The sequence below is a fragment of the Rutidosis leptorrhynchoides genome, chromosome 4, assembly GCF_046630445.1.
Source record: "Rutidosis leptorrhynchoides isolate AG116_Rl617_1_P2 chromosome 4, CSIRO_AGI_Rlap_v1, whole genome shotgun sequence".
Lineage (NCBI taxonomy): Eukaryota > Viridiplantae > Streptophyta > Magnoliopsida > Asterales > Asteraceae > Rutidosis > Rutidosis leptorrhynchoides.
The window spans coordinates 442,473,030-442,491,898 of record NC_092336.1 but is presented as its reverse complement, the minus strand read 5'-3'; the positions used below and the strand labels follow the sequence as shown (position 1 = coordinate 442,491,898).

The window sequence follows — 18,869 nt, the reverse complement described above, 5'->3', positions numbered from 1 at the left end:
ACACCCTAAACACTTTGGTGAAACGAGTGACCCGAGTGAGATAGACTCAGTTATGTAACCTCCTCCCATGCTTGCAGAAAAGGGTTTGAGAATAACAAAAAGAATAAAACTAAGTTTTCGCTCCTCCGTCATGCGAAACAAAGACCACTTGATCACTACGAATAAAAGTCTTCAGTGTTTAAGGTTCGAAAGTTTGCTTGAGGACAAGCAAAGTCAAAGTGTGAGATATTTGATATCGGCTAAAAAGTCATGTTTTTATCCCCGATATCGAGTCTCAAAAGCATAAAGTTCAAAATTTTGTCGGTAAAATAATCGTTTTTCAGTTAAATTTGTAGATAAAGTAATTACGAAGACGATGCAAGAAGAATCAAGAGAAACGGAGCTAAAACGAAGATTCTAGAGCGAAAACGGTGAAAGACAAGAAATCAAGTTACGATCCAGGAAAATTAGCTGACCAGGCAAGCCAAACGGCTTGCCTGGCTCACAAACGACCTGCCAAACGGCCAGGGAAAATGGCCCCTTGCAAATGGGCTGACCTGGCAAACGGCCCCTGCAAACGGCCTGCCAAACGGCCTGCCAGCCGTTTGCAGGCAAAATCCAAGTCTATTTAAAGGTTTTTTGTCATCCAATTTCAAAACACCTCTCCTCACTCTCTCATTACAATTCACTTTCTCTCACTAGAGCTTTCAAGGCCTTCTCACCTCCGAGCGGGAAATTAAGTACCCGGAGGCGAACGCCGAAGATTGTAATAGGAGCGGTCTAGAGGATGTCAGCACTTGTAATGGTCCAGATCTCGTCTGTAAACGGTGAACGCTTTCCTTAATTTAATGAAGTTATATTGCTATTTTAAGTTGCTTTCATCTTACATGCTTATCTATCTGTTACAAATGTTTATTATATGTTGAATAATTTATCTGAACCTTATCCTATTGTTATGCTGAAACCCTGACGGTTTAGAAGTTTAATTTACGGATCACCCTTTCCGCTTATTCACGTAGCAATAACCTAGTATTAGGACCTGATCAACCCTAGGATACAAGGTAAGTAGTTATGTGTGCTTAACGTCACAATAGGAAAATAGTACCTACGTACGAGTAACCATTTATTCGTCAAAGAAGAGCTGCCCATTTAGGTTGTGATTAGAGTAGGCAGCATAGAGTTAAGTGAACACTGGCTTACTCAAAAGCATGATTCGCGTCAGAAGCAACGTTCTTGAGATGTTGTAAGATGATCCGGGGTTAAATAAGTGATCGCAAAGGAGAGACCTCTAATCCAATTAGTAGTACCTTAGAATATCTAAGATTGCACGTCTGTTAATGTTAAGGCATAGCGTAGTGTTAAGCGGTGGAATATTGCTTTAGTTAGACCAACTAGGATTAAGAAAAGCTGAGACTTTCCTTTATGGGTATTCCACTTTGTTCATGTGCCTAGGATTCTATCCATAAGATCGTTTAAACCCTTTTAGGTTAACGTTGGGAGTAGGGATATCCGTCTTAGCCAGAATCTTCAAAGCCTAAACTCTTTGTGACAAATAATTAGGTTCAAAGCCCAGTTGATTGAGGTTTAGTGTTTATTCTAGGAAGTTGAACTCTTGTGATAATTCACCATCAGAGTTCTATTCTCCATACCTATCTATCTTTATCTTTCCAGTTAAATTACCGTATTATTAGTTATTCTTAATCTATCACCTTTTGTCAATAGGGTTAACTATATAGACACTTTTGTCCCACGTTACTGAGAAAACATACAAAAATACTAACCTGAGTTATATTTACCAGTTACTCGTTAAAAGGAAGACAAGAAGGTGAGTTATAGCTAGTAAACCCCAGCTAAATATAAATGATAAAACTCTTACTCTCTTTTGGTAGCTGATTCTGACATGTTACGACCTAACGACACCGCACAAATAAAACCGTCCGTTTTGGCCATATCAGATACTTTCATGTCTTAATTCGGCCTCGGTTTCTATCTTTGTTAACGGTTCACCAACAAATGAATTTTTGTTAGGTAGAGGAGTCCGACAAGGTGACCCTTTTTCCCGTTTTTGTTCATCCTTACAGCTAAAGGATTAAATATTTTGACAAAGGCGACTTGTGATATAGGTTTGTTCAAAGGCATCAAAGTTTGAAATGATAAGATTCCAATTTCTCATTTACAATACGCGGCCGACACTATTTTCATAGGGGAATGGAGTCGGTTGAATGCTCTTAGCCTTCAAAACCTTCTCAAATATTTCTAGCTAGCATCGGGCTTAAAAGTGAACTTTCAAAATAGTATTTTATATGGCATTGGGTTCGAGTCGGTGGAGGTGAACTCGATGGCTAATTACATGGGATGTCAAGTTGGATCGCTTCCATTTACATACCTTGGGTTGCCAATTGGTTTTAGAATGAAAAAAGTTAATGATTGGAAGCCGGTCATTGATAAAATTCAATCTAGAATTGCAATTTGAAAATGTGTTCGATGTCGTTTGGTGGTCGATTAGTTCTTATAAAATCGGTTCTTTCTAGTCTCCCATTGTACTATTTCTCACTCTTTCGTGCCCCGCCGAGTGTACTAAAAATTCTTGAGGGTGTGAGACGATCTTTCTTTTGGGGCTGGTCGGATTCGGGTTCTAATGGCTTGGGTCAAATGGGAAAATGTTTTATCAACTTATGGGGATGGGGGGCTAAATATTGGGCATCTCAAAAGTAAAAACCTTGCTCACTTGGAAAAGTGATGGTGGAGATTTAAAACCGAAACCAACTCACTTTGTGTGAAGGTCATTCATAGCATCAATGGTCCATGTGGAGGTCTAAGTTTGGGGGTAGATTCACATCAATCTCCTACCGTAGGCAGTGGAGAAACATAATTCTTTCATGTTGTTCGTTGGAAGATTTAAACATTCCGTTCAAGAATTCGTTTGTAAAGTCAATTAGGGACGGATCTACTACCTCGGTTTGGCATGAAGTATGGGTCGATAACAGCAAATTGTACGAGCGATTTCCAAGAATATACACGTTAGAAGCTGATAAAGATGTCGTGATTAAAAGACAGATTCAACAGCGACGGTACAGAGGCAATTTGGGTGTGGAACTGGACGCACGAACCTACTGGACGAGCCATGGGAGAGTTAGATAACCTTATAACGCTAGTTTCCAATTGCAGATTTAATCCTAATCGCAAAGACGAGTGGACATGGCAGCTAGCAGGTGACGAAGGATTTACAGTGAAGAAGTTATCGGGTATAATTGATAAGGTTCTGCTGCATTCGCACGTGGGTACTACAACAACGATACGTAACGGTTTGGTCCTAAAAAGCTCGAAGTATTTGTTTGGCGGTTAATCAAGAAGCGGCTTCTGGTCCGAGTTGAACTTGACAAAAGGATAATCGACTTTCATAGTGTTAGATGCCCCATTTGTGACGACAGCCTGGAATCTGTGGATCATACTTTCATTTCATGTTCGCAAGCTATGGTGCGTGAAGTCGTCTTTTTAGTTGGTGGGGTCTTGGTAATTTCACGAACCTTAGTGTTAACGAAATTTTCAAAGGAATGGCACCGGCTACAACGTCAAATTAGGAAAAAAAGGTTTGACAAACGGTCGAGTGGGTGTGTGCATATTTTATGGGAGGTGATACTCACACACCCAAAATTGATCCATCCACACTTTTTAGCACAAAATTGACAGTTATAACCTTAAGTTTATCTAGGGACTTGAACCTTCATAATTTAAATTAAGGGTATAATAATAAGTTGGTGTGTATGGATCAATTCTTGGTGTGTGAGTATCATCTCCCATATTTTATTTGAAAGAACCGAAATAACAAGATATTTCTAGACAAATCGTGGTGTACTCCGGCCGTGTCAAACGAAATTCAAATCGAGTCTTTTGAATGGATTTCGCAAAGGGCATAAGAAAAGAAACTCCAGTGGTTAATTTGGTTGAATAATCTGAGTGTGTATCTTGCGATTTAGTCTTCATTGTACATGGGTTGCCATCTTTACAACCCTTTATATATTTTATAGTTTAGGCATGTAATCACTCGTGTACTAAATCTCGTGTATTATATCTTTCGTGATTTATAAAATTCTATCTTGCTTTTTAATATATATATATATATATATATATATATATATATATATATATATATATATATATATATATATATATATATATATATATATATATATATATATATAGGGGCAGGATCAATGGGGAAGTAACCAATCGGGGGGAAGCGGGGGAAGCAAAAAAAAAAATTTCATTTTTTTGAATTTTTTTTTTCCGGCATCAAGATCACACAAAAATATGAACATTTAGAAGAGACACTTCGTGATGAATGTTATTATTTAGGCGGGAAAACGATCGACAAAAATAACATTCAAGAAAATATTGTTCGTGAGGAATATGAACGTTTTTTTTCTTCATGTTTTGTGAAGTAAAATTTAGCCCAATTTAGAGTTTAGGGTTTAGGATTTAGGATTTGGTGTTTTGGGTTTATGGAATAAACCCAAAACACCAAACCCTAAACCCTAAATCCTAAACCCTAAACTCTAAACCGTTCGTGTTAAAAACTCAATCTAAATCCTAAATCTAAACCCTAAACCCTAAATTTCTAAACCATAATATCTAAACCCTATAAACCCTAATATCTAAACCCTAATACCTAAACCCCAATAGCTAAAACCTCAAAATACGCTCGAAAAATACGATAATTGTTATATATTACTTCTTCGAGCGTTTTCCCGCCAAAATAAAAACATTTATCACAAAGTGTCTCTACTAAATGTTCATATTTTCATCTCATCTATAATGTTCGTGAACAAAGTTTTTTCAAAAAACGAAAAGAAAAAAAAAGTTTTTGCTTCCCCCCGAATGGTTACTTCCCTCTTGATCCTACCACTATATATATATATATATATATATATATATATATATATATATATATATATATATATATATATATATATATATATATAGTGGTAGGATCAAGAGGGAAGTAACCATTCGGGGGGAAGCGGGGGGAAGCAAAAACTTTTTTTTTTCGTTTTTTGAAAAAACTTTGTTCACGAACATTATAGATGAGATGAAAATATGAACATTTAGTAGAGGCACTTTGTGATAAATGTTTTTATTTTGGCGGGAAAACGCTCGAAGAAGTAATATATAACAATTATCGTGTTTTTCGAGCGTATTTTGAGGTTTTAGCTATTGGAGTTTAGATATTAGGGTTTAGATATTAAGGTTTATAGGGTTTAGATATTAGGGTTTAGAAATTTAGGGTTTAGATTTAGGGTTTAGATTTAGGATTTAGATTGAGTTTTTAACACGAACGGTTTAGAGTTTAGGGTTTAGGGTTTAGGGTTTGGTGTTTTGGGTTTATTCCATAAACCCAAAACACCAAACCCTAAACCCTAAACTCTAAATCGGGCTAAATTTTACTTCACAAAACATGAAAAAAACGTTCATATTCTTCACGAACAATATTATCTTGAATGATATTTTTGTCGATCGTTTTCCCGCCTAAATAATAACATTCATCACGAAGTGTCTCTTCTAAATGTTAATATTTTCGTGTGATCTTGATGCCGGAAAAAAAAAATTTCAAAAAAAACGAATAAAAAAAAAATTTTACTTCCCCCCGATTGATTACTTCCCCATTGATCCTGCCCCTATATATATATATATATATATATATATATATATATATATATATATATATATACACACACACACGGGACCTCATATATTTAAATATCCCGCAAACAAACATGCTAGGTTCGATCAATAATCTTTAGTCGACATGTTAATACACGTGTACAAATAATCTTGATGAACCCCAATTTAGTCATTTCACAAGACACATCTTTCATACTACACTATTTCATCTTTGATTCTTTGTACTCTTCCCTCCCTTCAAACACACACACAGCAGACAAACATACATACCACATACATCTCATCACATGTAACCAAACCAACCTTCAAACATAACAAAAACATCCAATTCCACAAACACTAAATAAACACAACAATCATGAGAACAAGTAATCACTTAATAGGAATGTTGAATTTCTTAACATTCCTACTATCAATTCCGATTCTTGGTGGTGGAATTTGGTTAAGCACACGCGCAAACAACACCGATTGCTTAACCTTTTTACAATGGCCGTTAATTGTTATCGGAGTTGCGATCATGGTAGTCTCACTCGCGGGGTTCGCCGGCGCGTGTTACCGGAATACTTTTCTTATGTATTTATATCTTTGGGCTATGTTTTTTATTATCGCTGTGTTACTTGGGTTTGTTATATTTGCTTACGTGGTAACGGATAAAGGGTCGGGTCGACCCGTTATGAACCGTGCGTATGAGGACTATTATTTGCCTGACTTTTCGGGTTGGTTGAAGGATCGGGTCGCGAGTGACGAGTATTGGAGGAAGATTAGTTCGTGTGTTCATGATTCGGGTGTTTGTAAGAAAACGGGTCGGGTTATTGGTGGGTTTCCAGAGTCTGCTGATATGTATTATCAACGGAAACTTGCTCCTATTGAGGTTAGTTAGTTTTATTAAATTTTGTTTACAAGCAATAATCATAAATCTTGGCTCAACATATACTAATCAATGTTATTGTCAACTAAAGTTTTTATAATTGTCATTAGTAAAATCCTTATTATTATTATTATTAAAATTAGAAAGAGATTATATTGGTAAGCAAATTAAAATACTAGTTACTAACACTTCCAACATAAACATAAGCTGTGTTCATGTTTATGATGTTAAATTATACTTGCTTAATTTTGAATTTCTAGTTGTAGTTTATGTAGTTTGTTATTAGAAACTTTATTTACAATGGAAAGTCTTGAGAGTTCAACTGAATTGGGCTTTACATATGCAAAATATTGAAAGTTAAATGACTTTTTTAACCTTATATATTCATACAACTCACTAATACATAAATTACATTACATTTTATAGTTAAAAGTATATGTTAATTACATCATAGTTATAACCTTATCTATTATGTTAAGTAAAACTTGATGGTCTTTATTTGTTGCGAAAAACTAAACTTATACTCCCATTATTAAATTATTAAAGGAAATACTAAGAATTGAGTAAAACTTGATCCTGTTACATAGGTTATTTGTAGGTTATTTGTGTAATTTAATACAGTTGTATTAGTGTTTCACTGTGATTTTTTATTTTAAACTTAAAAAATGTGAAAGAAAATGATAAGGCATGATGGTGCCAAGAGATTAGACGGTTAGGTACGTTTGGATAATAATATATTAATATTAATATTAATTAATAATTAAATTATAAACATATAATGTAAATTAATTATTTTATTATTTTATTATTTATCTTTTAATATGTGTGAGTAATGTCGTGCTCATTAGTGATTGAGCACCAATTCTCTATTGGGGGATCAAATATCAAATACATATATTTCAAGAAAATTTTATATAACGTTAAAATAGCAGTAGATTCAATAATCTTATATGGCATAACTAATAGTATTAAATATGGACGTTCAAAGAAAATATTAATATTTATATTTTATGTGTAATTCAAATATTCAATTAATTATTAATATTAATATAATTAAATTGTTCAAAAAAGGAGTGTGACTAAAGGGTGCGCATAATGCGCAATTCACCCGGTACCAGGTCTCGCGCTTGGGGGCTTGATTAACCAAGGTTTTTACCTTCTATGGGGGAGCCAATTTGCTCGTTCATAGGAGGGTTTCCTCGCTTACCTAAAAAAAAGTTTATAATAAATAAATACCGTAAATAAATAATTTAACGTAGTATTAGGCTTTCCCGCGTTATTGGCTAGAAAGGCTCTTATTTAACATTTTATTAAAGCTAGAGTACTTTGCTTTTTTTATATAACTGTGTTTTCCGTCCCTATTTTATTGTCCATTATTTTATTTTTAAATGTTCTAAATTAATTGTTTATTTACTTCAGTAAATAGAAAATAATAGGAAGATTAAGTTTTAAGATGTCTTTGATGTATGTGGATAAAATCGAAAGAGAAAAAGAATAAGGTAAACTGGAAAGTAAACAGAAAGTATACTACTTTTATACGTAGTAACATTTTTTATATTGTGTGTTTTTTATCTGGAGAAAATTAATATGTGAGAGAGGGGGTAACATTTTACTATTACAAAACGTTATTCTATCTTTTTCATTTTAATTTTACTAAAATAAAAATTACTATAATTTATCTTTTACTATAGGGTCGACTGGCACTTTTTAGGATAATGCATGTTAATAATTTATATACGTGTTAACGAGTGAACATAAGAATGATAACATAAGTGGCAAAAATAAACATTCTTAAAGCTGCTGGACGGTGCTATAACTTATCGTAAAGGTAGCTCATAAGCCTTGTCCGTTCTTCAAATTTGCAACTTTAAAATTATAAAGATAAAAATAAGTATGGTATATGTAGTTAGTATTTTAAATGACGTCTGTTGCGAAGCTCGTTGTGCCGTTTTAGTGACTAGCCCGTCTCGACCTTCGTCGTCTAATAATTCGGTTAACGGTCAAAAGTCAGGTCAAATGCGGGAAATAGGTCAAAAATCGGGCAAATCGATCAAAATTGACGTACTTTAGAGTTATTTTTTTGTATTATATTAACAATTATACCGATTATAGGTACAAACTGATCAGCGAATGTTTTGGCTTTAAAATATATATGTGTGTGTGTGTGTGTGTGTAACGTCCGTCTCGACCCCGTTTCGAGCGCCTAGACCCCGTCTCGATATTTTAAGGTCCCGACTTTCTCGACCCCGTTTCGCGTCTTTTTCAACCTTGTATGTAGTGGCGAATTTAGATTTTTTACAGTGTTGTGAGCCTTATCCATTAGATTGTTATTTTAAATTTTAAGGTGATTTGAAACAAGCAGGGTGGTTAGCCGCGTATTGTGTCGGCCTATATATTTCAATAAAAATATAATAACGTTAATGAGTTTAATAAAACTTAAGAATCAATAATTTGTTTCAACATATGAAATACCTAACGTACCATCCTTTTTTTATTTACTTTTTGATTATATATATATATATATATATATATATATATATATATATATATATATATATATATGTGTGTGTGTGTGTGTGTGTGTGTGTGTGTGTATATATATATAATGTGGAGAAAAAGTAAAAAAAAAAATAGTTATAAAAAAATTGTAAAAAAGGTTGATGAATGAATTATGATAGTCGAAGAATTTATATTTTTAAACAAAAAAATTGAAGGGAGCAAACCATAAATAATATAGACGGTTGAAATCGAGTAAAAGATAGCAGAGAGTTGAAACTAAAAATTTGACGAGTATTTAAATCAGGCAAAAAAGTGAGAGGGAGTCGAAGTGTAATTTAGCATTTTTTAAGATAAGAATATTAAATTGATGTTGTGAATAAACCGAACCACATCCGGCTATCTGAATCTGACACGTGACAGTGAACCTAATCTCATTTTTTGTCTCTTTGATTATATATGAACTAGTATAAAACATGTATATCCTATATATGTTTATTCTATAATTCTGTATTAATAATTTGGGGCAGGATCAATGGGGAAGTAACCAATCGGGGGTAGCGGGGGAAACAAAAAAAAAATTCTTTTTTTTTTGGATTTTTTTCCGGGCATCAAGATCACACGAAAATATGAACATTTAGAAAAGACACTTCGTGATGAATGTTATTATTTAGGCGGGAAAACGATCGACAAAAATAACATTGAAGATAATATTGTTCGTGAACAATGTGAACGTTTTTTTTTCATGTTTTGTGAAGTAAAATTTAGCCCGATTTAGAGTTTATGGTTTAGGGTTTAGGGTTTGGTGTTTTGGGTTTATGGAGTGTTTGGTGTTTTAGGTTTATTCCATAAACCCAAAACACCAAACCCTAAACCCTAAACCATAAACCCTAAACTCTAAACCGTTCGTGTTAAAAACTCAATCTAAATCCTAAATCTGAACCCTAAATCTAAACCCTAAACCCTAAATTTCTAAACCCTAATATCTAAACCCTATAAACCCTAATATCTAAACCCTAATATCTAAAACCTCAACATACGCTCGAAAACACAATTGTTATATATTACTTCTTCGAGCGTTTTCCCGCCAAAATAAAAACATTTATCACAAAGTATCTTTATTAAATGTTCATATTTTCATCCAATATATAATGTTCGTGAACAAAGTTTTTTAAAAAAACGAAAAAAAAAAATTGCTTCCCCCCGCTTCCCCCGAATGATTACTTCCCTCTTGATCCTACCACTTAATAATTTTATACGGTTTATACGGTATAGTATAGATTTTTAATCTTTACTTCTTACCATATTAAAATATGCAAAAGTTGTTACTATGCAACTAAAATCAACCAAGACTATTTTTTTAACATGTTAGGAGTCACTGATATGTGTCAAAAGTTACTCACCCGATCATATTCGGACCACGTGTCAGCTGGAAGCTCCAAATTAACTGTCTATAATGCATAATCTAGAGAAATTATCTACGTGAAATTTCAAGTTAACTGTCCAAAAGACACAGTTTAAAGATGACTCCTCCTGAATTCGAAGTCACGGAGTTCTAATTCCATGAACTCGGATGCCCCTGGGTAGGGGTGTTCATCGGTTCGGTTTTCGGTTTGTTCGGTTTTGAAATTTTTTTAGGCAAAATCGAAAACCGAACCGAAAACCGAATTCGAATTCGGATTCGGTTCGGTTTTCGGTTAAAATCGAATATTATGAAAAACTAAGAACGATGGTAGTTTAATTGTAGCGTTACTGATGTCTTAGTTATTTATATCCTAAAACAATGACGTACTATTAAATTATCAAGAATTCGATGATTTATTAATATTTACAGCTTAATTATGACGTTTACTGCTTCTGTTATTAAGAAGAAGAACATAATAATTTGAGTAGCATAATTATAATGTAAGCTACCAACTCGTCATATGGGTGAGAATATATTTTATTGATTGGATCTTAAATTATAATGACATTAAAATATAAATATACAAATTTAATATTTAAAAATTTTGAATTCGGTTTTGAATTCGGTTTTTGGTTAAACCGAATTCAGAATTTTCAAAACCGAAAACCGAATTCAAATTCGGTTTGACTCGATCCGAAAACCATTTTTCAATTTCGGTTTGATTTTTTTCCGGTTTGGTTTCGGTTTGATTTTCGGGTTCCACGGTTTCAAACCAAATACTGACCACTCCTACCCCTCGGTATCGCTACTCTTTTAATGCAAGTGTTAATCAAGATATTTTTTTTTTTCTATAATCATTTTATGTCGATGAAGGTCGTTAATTCAGTGTAGTGGACGGATCTAAAACGCTTAATGGTCAATTTATAGTTGATGGTGGGTAGTCACTTTCATGGTAGGGATCGTTTAAGAAAAATATAAATATATTAAAAATAAACGATGACTTTGGTTAAGACTTAAGAGAATAAGAGAGCGAGAGAATGAGAGTGAGAGACGCAAGGGAATTAGACGATGAAAAAGATACAAGTACTACGGAGTACTTTTTAAACAAACAAAAATTGGAGAAGTTGATGAATACTTTAGGGACTAATCTTGTAAATCACACGTACTATATATTCTTACACACGCATAATAGTTGACAATTCCTTCCACCTTTTATTATTTCCTACAATATATAAACAAATAATTAAATAAAATATTAATATAAAATAACAAAAATAGGATTTTTTTTTTTTTTTTCTTTCTGAAAACAAGAATATATAAAAAATGAATCGAATCAATTACCAAATAGATGAAAGGCACACACACAAGTGACAAACAAACCGAGCTATTAAAAGCCTCAGGCAAAACACAACAAACGTAGCCTATATGCATATAAAAAATGATAAATAGAAGATGACCGCTACTATTCAAGAATTATACCTAGTTTTAGTATTTTGAGATATTTGTATAGCGGAAGGGAAAAGGGTTTAGTAAATGAACAACCATGTCAAAATTAGACTAAAACAATGCATGATTGGGGGCTTCCATTGTTGAGTTTTAATTTGAGTGGAAAGGGAGGAATTTGTCCCCACATGCATGACACATGACACATGTGATGGTTAACTATTAATCTTTGACTGCAGTTAAGTTTGAGTATCAATCACGATACTAAGCAAAACTGAGGTAATAATTACGCAAAAAAAAGTTCAGGTATAATGATGCAAATATGAATAAATCACAGCTACCAACGTTTTTCTATATTAAAAGACAAACACACAGTGATTTAAATTAGGTTGCTTGGTCAAAGTTGCAAAGAGAAATACCTTAAATCTCAACTGGTCAAAAAAAAAAAAAAAAAAGACAAACACACAACCACATTGTTAATAACGAAGTTCATATCTATGAATTCTGGACCGTTGCTCGCTTTACAAGAGGTCGGGAATTGCAAGATTATTTTCAGTATTAACAACATTAAAGGATCTTGCACAGTTTTGAAATTCTGGTCAAGAATCCTGGGCCCCCGGTTACATCTGGTCATTCCTGACTTATTTGATAGCAACGAAGTTTGAGTAGAGTTGTACAACATCTTGCTAAAGATTAACCCGAACTTTCTAAAACCGGATCGCCCCATGGCGAAGCACTCGGTCGAATAAAACCCTTCTCAAGCATAATACATAAACAATTTAAGCCTAATTACACTAAAAAGCATCAAACTGTTTAACTAAGTTTGTTTTTATGTCATGTTGTTAAAAATGGTGTAAAGTCTTTTTCTATCGGTATATATTAAAATAAAATACACAGTGATTTAAATTAGGTTGCTTGGTCAAAGTTGCAAAGAGAAATATCTCAAATCTCAACTGGTCACTTTTACTTCACATTCATTGATGTTTACTCTTCTGACCTTGTATTTTCTCTTTAATTACACTCCACACCTCTACTGTCTTAACTTGTTTATTTGCTTCTATTTTACTCTCACTTCAACACTTGAAACATCTAATCAAAATTTGTTTAAAGTATAAGCTTTTTGTAATTCTAAAGATACTTATCATGAACATTATAATAATATAACCTTTACAGTCCTTTTGCCAAAAAAATCTTTTCTGTATGTCTTAACATGTTTGCGTTTTTTCTGCTCGTGTTGTACGGGTTTTCCCGGTTCGTTTGTGGTTTTAATATATATGCTTTTCGAAAAGGAAAAAAAAAAAAAAAAAAAAAAAAAAAGACATTTGGTCTAGTAATATATAACATACGTTTTTAATTAACAAATTTTTTTTTTTTTTTTTTTTTTTTTGAAAGGCAAAGAGCAATTCTATTAAAAACAAGAAACTTAATTAACAAATTAAGAGTTCAATCAAAAGTGGATATTTGTGGGGACAAATGGGTAGTCTCCTCACAAACATAAATATTACGCTGAGTAATGGTAATAATAATTAATAATTAATAATTATTATAATTATACGTTACTTGTATCCCCTAAAATAATTGAAGTTATATGTCATGTTAATCATTTTCACTCCATCAAGAAAATTCTATAAGATCCACCTCTAAGTTCAACACTCATTTTGAGACATTCGATGTATTATTTAAAACATTGTTGATATTATTTTCGTGTATTTCATCATAGCCATGTGTAAAGTGACCAACATGAGATTGTGACCTCGCAAAATTTGGATTTTTAGGGTCATCTAAGGATATTATTATGATTTCAATTATGATAAGGATGATGTTGAAATATTTGCTTTATTATTGTAGTTGGTGAATCCTTTGTCTTTGAACCATAAAGTATTATATATTTATATGCCATATTCATATATATTTTTTGAACAAGGGTAATAATGTGTAGCCAATGGGTCCATTTAGGCAATAAGACCAAGGATAATGTTGACGCTTATGTGGAGTGGATGAGGAGATTTATTTGGGTTATGTCTGTGATGTTTTAAGTATCGGGATTGTAATGAGGAATGTTGTTGAGGGCGTTTGTGGGTGATGTGGCAAAATATAATTGAGGGTCCGGGTTAGAAAGTGTTGAAAAGTGTAGGGGAAAAAAAAAAAATTCACAAATTAATGCACCCGAAGTCTCTCATGTTCCTTTGATAAACTCCCAAACACAAACGCCTCATTACATGCGTTTGTGGGGCATTTATGGTGACACATCACAGTGGGTTGGGTGAAGCACGGGCGCATTATCTCTGGTCTAAATTGGCAAATGACTAATATTTAACCCCATAAACTCGACCCAATAGATAAAGGAACTTGATAACTATTCTTACTTCTTAGGACATTTTTTTGCATTATGAAATATGGTTCCATACACATTCTATTCTCTAATCTTTTGTTGGTGTCTAATTGTAGTCTGGATGTTGCAAGCCACCAACTGAATGTGGGTATACATATATAAACGAGACGACATGGAACCCAGTTGATTCAACTTTGGCGGTGAACAATCGTGACTGTAACCGTTGGAGCAATGACCAAGAGCAATTGTGCTATAGTTGTAACTCGTGCAAGGCTGGGGTGTTGGCTAATGTCAGAAAGAGTTGGCGAAAAGTGTCTATAATCAACATTGTTGTTCTCATCATTTTAGTTATTGCATATGTTATTGCAATTGCCGCTTTTAGGAACAATAAGAGGATGGATAATGACGAACCATATGGAGAGACCCGAATGGAGAAAGCACGCCCAAGCTGGATACGGTTTTAGTTGCTCTTAAAAGGAAATTCAGACACTCTACTTTCCTTTTTTTCTTTAGGTTTTTGAAGGGTTGTGATGGAAGTTGAAAGTACATATAGTATTTGCATATTTCTTTGTAACATTTTGTGTTTTGTCTCCCGTTTATCAATTTAGTAACCGAAATTACAAGGAGTGCCTTTTGAAAATAACATCTGTATATGTGTATACCTTTTTTTTGAATGAATGAATGAAAACGTAATGAGCATGCTTGTTTTATAATTCAATTTGTTCGAGTTTCAACTTAGCAGAGCTCAAACGTACGTTATAAAGGCTCACTGAGCCGACGAATCAATTTTGCCGTGTCCAGATTAAAGGTTTTGATTCCATATCAAACATTGTAATTAGACACACGATTGCACAATAGCGGTACACAAATGAGAATGCAAAATTCAAATACGAAAGTGAGCAATGATTGTATTCAACATGACGACATATCCAGTCATACTCAAATATGCAAGTTTGATTATGTTGGGTTGTATTCGTCATCATAATGGAGTCCAAACTCCAATTTAATTTGCTCAAACAAACCAAAGACCCACTATTTTGGTTCCTTCTGCTTTATTAGTAAACGCTAAAACAAAAAGGAACTGATTCATAATGCTTCACCTTAAGAAACCACCATTGAAAATCAGTAGCCCCAGTAATCATTTCTGATTTCGTTATCAAATTTCTCCTTCAACTCTGGATGCTTCGCGAAGTACTCATCGGCAGTCATAGTGCTAAGCTTTTTCTGTTATTACGAAAAGAATAATATGATACCAAAAAATGAAAATAAATATAAATAAATATAGGTCATTAAAACTAAAAGTGAAGCAAAGCACTGAGCCCAAAAGCTAAAAATTAACCCAACTGACCCATTTGGTGAACGCTTTAAAGGGTGCGGAATGGTGGAAATCTGAATCAACAAGGTCATAAAGGGTTTAAAATTAACTGTTTGATCAGAATGGGCCATGAACAGGGTTAAAGCACTGAGCACAATAGTTAAAAATTTACCCAACCCAATTGTTTGGATCGTCAAATAATATCTTATTATTTACCAACCAGATCCAACCATACCTGTCTCCCCAGTTATAAACTTTACTTGTCTCGACCAAACCCATTTCGACCCAATCCAATCCAATCCAATCCAAACCACCCATTTTGACACATCTAAATTTGTTACCTTCAGTTCTTGGACATCAGCAATTTCTTTCTCAAGTCGTTCAGATTCCTTGAGAGATTTTTGCTCAGCCTCTTTTAATTCAACCAACTGTCATATAAATAAGAATATAAGATGGCCTTAACAAATGCATGTTAAGATAATCGTTGTTTAGTACTGCCAGCCATGTATAATTTCATACCAGTGCATCAAACTTGGGTTTATATTCCGGAGTTGTCTTATCGACAAACTTGGGGATTTCAACACCTGTAAAGTGAAGATGGGTTATCATAACTTAAGATCATGAATGTAGACATTACCTACTAAATCAACTAAGAATCAGAAATGCAGCATGCTAAGTGATGAAATCTGGATCATTTTCTACCATTTGCATTACGCTATAATTATCAATCAGTGCCTAAACAAATAAAGATTTGCTTGTTCTGACAGATGACAGTTGAAAGGAACAAAGCAACATAAGGAAGAATATGATTTACAAATAGAAATGCCTATAACTACTTGCACATTGTTTTTCATTCCCACATCATTTGTGCACATAAAAAAATCAAAAGATGAAACTTTGTGACAAGGATCGCCTAACTAAAGTGCATGTCACTTATGTTTTCATTTACAAGTAAGCATGTTAATTACGCAAGATCGTGATACCTGCACAATTTTGGTATTGATTTTGAAATATACGTTATCAAGCAAGAATTAAATAAATATGTATTTGGGAAAAACTGCGTATAAATCAAAAACAATCATACAAAATAAAGCATATTGCACTATACATGCGAGATCTGCAAGGAGATCCACCACCAATATGAGATTTTGGATAAGATAACACGTACTATATAATTCCCATTGTAGTTTACGAGTTAAATTGTTCTCTAAACATGGTCTATAGCTCTATGCAATGAAGTATACACGTTAAACATAGGCAAAACAAGACATACTGTTGTAATATTCTTTGTATGAATCAACTATGCGAGATCCAAGTCCCTTTCTGTAATATTCCCAATCAATAGGTTCAGGTTCCTGCAGTATCCAATAAGAAAAATCATTCCATTTGAAATATAACATTTCCAACACTCGATTTTCAAGTGTCATAGTAAAGTAGCAACAAAAGAGTCATAGATACAAGAAAATAACAGTTAGGCAGTATGCTTTACCATAAAGATGAGTTATTAATCTGAATATGAAAGCAATATATGAAATACTAAGTCGATTTTAACACCTATGACTTTTGAAGCGTATCTGAATCAATAAGTTCAATTATCTCAAAGTAAAATTCACACAACAATCTATCAATATCTTCTCGGTGCACAGTCCAAGTTACTAGATTATATTCAGAACAGACAATTTAATTAATTTATAGATTAATAAAGATAAAGATCATCTCTACTTCAAGAAATACATCAATGTGTCGAATAAAAATCATTTCAACATTATACCTATTCTGAATGCTTTTGGTTCACCGAAATCATAACTATTTCAACATGCATACAATCAGCTATAGTTAAGCAATTATTAGAATAAAACATATCTCAGTTCTGTAAGATACATCGAGTCATTGAATAAAGACTATTTCAATATCAAACCAAATGTAAAATTCAAAGCATAGAAACCCTAACTCTCTAATACCAAAAATAGATCTAGATCCCATAACACATCAGTATCAAAAGATTTAATACATACACATAGAGATGCATATAACCACGTATATGTTGAGTGATTTACGTGGAAATATCAAAATCACCAGTTATATAAAAACATCAAATTTTCGGATAAAAAATCATTTCAGTAATAAACCTAATCCGAATTTTAATTTAGACCGAACATTGATCAGCATATCAACATCAACAGATTTAATACGCACACGTGCATAATACATTATAAATATAATTAGCTAGTTTGAGGCATTTAGAGCAATTGATTAGGATATAAACTATCTCCAGTTCTATAAAATACATCAAACTATCAAGTATAAATTCATTCACATATAAAACCTAACACAAATTTATTTACTTCAACGACACTCTATCTAATATCAAATGTGGATCCACATCGTTCAGCACATTAACACGACAAAATTTAATAGATAGATATACATGGATAGATATAATCAAATATATATCAGCAAAACAATATCTCCAGCTCTACAAAATACATCAATTCAATGAATAAATTATCATTTCTGTATCAAATCGATTCAACGGAACCCTAGCTATCGTTTATCGGACGTAGATCCGTATCCTTCAACAACTGAAATCGGTGGATTCATTACGATAATCTTCTATATAAATATATAATATAGATATAGATATATATTAATCATAATCAATTGATTGATTTGAATATTACCTGACTAAATTTAGTCTGGAGAGTTGAATTGACTTCCTCAAAAGCACGGCGGAGTGAAGAAAACTCTTTACGGGCTTCATCGGTGACGATCATTTTCGCCATGCCATCCCAATCAATTGATTTTGAAGCCTTGAATGCAACGTCAGCCACTTTCTTTCCTACTCCGCTCATTTTCTTGCAGAAAAAAAAAATTTGATTTGATAAGATGATGAAATGAATGTAGGTTCGGAGATATGGAACTCGCGCAGATTGCACTTTGTAGCTTTTCAATTTAGGGGTGTTTTTGGGAACTAGGGTTTCAACGTGATTGACACGATAAAAATCATGAAAATGTTAAATGTGAAAATATAAATTTTATTGAAATAAAAAATGAAATAACTTTTTTTTTTTTTTTTTTTTTTTTTGTGCTTGCTAAAACTACGATAAATCATGTAGAAACGTGAACATTTTAAAAAAGAAAACGTTGACAACCGAAAGATACAAAAGCGAGAGACGGGACAAGACTCGAACCTAGAAAACTACAAAAACAAATAAAATAAATTATATATAACCGAGTCTCTCCTGACATATCTAGCAAACCGAAAAACAAATCTAGTATAACAAGGAATTAACCACACACAAAAAAAATCCTCTGTGACTGATTCCAAGAAGCAAACTACATACAAATA

General features: G+C 33.1%; 2 protein-coding genes across 2 annotated transcripts; one reads left to right on the top strand and one right to left on the bottom strand.

Annotated features, from left to right (window-relative positions):
* The first annotated feature begins 5,766 nt into the window (after positions 1–5,766).
* Positions 5,767–14,900, top strand: LOC139839433 (tetraspanin-3-like). The gene is made up of 2 exons (XM_071829495.1): positions 5,767–6,532; positions 14,322–14,900. The coding sequence occupies exons 1-2, from the start codon at positions 6,020–6,022 to the stop codon at positions 14,667–14,669; spliced, it is 861 nt and encodes a 286-aa protein (XP_071685596.1). The 5' UTR covers positions 5,767–6,019; the 3' UTR covers positions 14,670–14,900.
* Positions 14,901–15,025: 125 nt separating this feature from the next.
* LOC139844353 (ATP synthase subunit d, mitochondrial-like) lies at positions 15,026–18,491 on the bottom strand. The gene is made up of 5 exons (XM_071834573.1): positions 18,202–18,491; positions 16,794–16,875; positions 16,040–16,104; positions 15,862–15,948; positions 15,026–15,429 (listed from the first exon to the last, which is right to left on the bottom strand). Exons 1-5 carry the CDS (start codon positions 18,370–18,372, stop codon positions 15,328–15,330), a joined length of 507 nt encoding a protein of 168 aa, XP_071690674.1. The 5' UTR covers positions 18,373–18,491; the 3' UTR covers positions 15,026–15,327.
* Between the last annotated feature and the right edge of the window lie 378 nt (positions 18,492–18,869).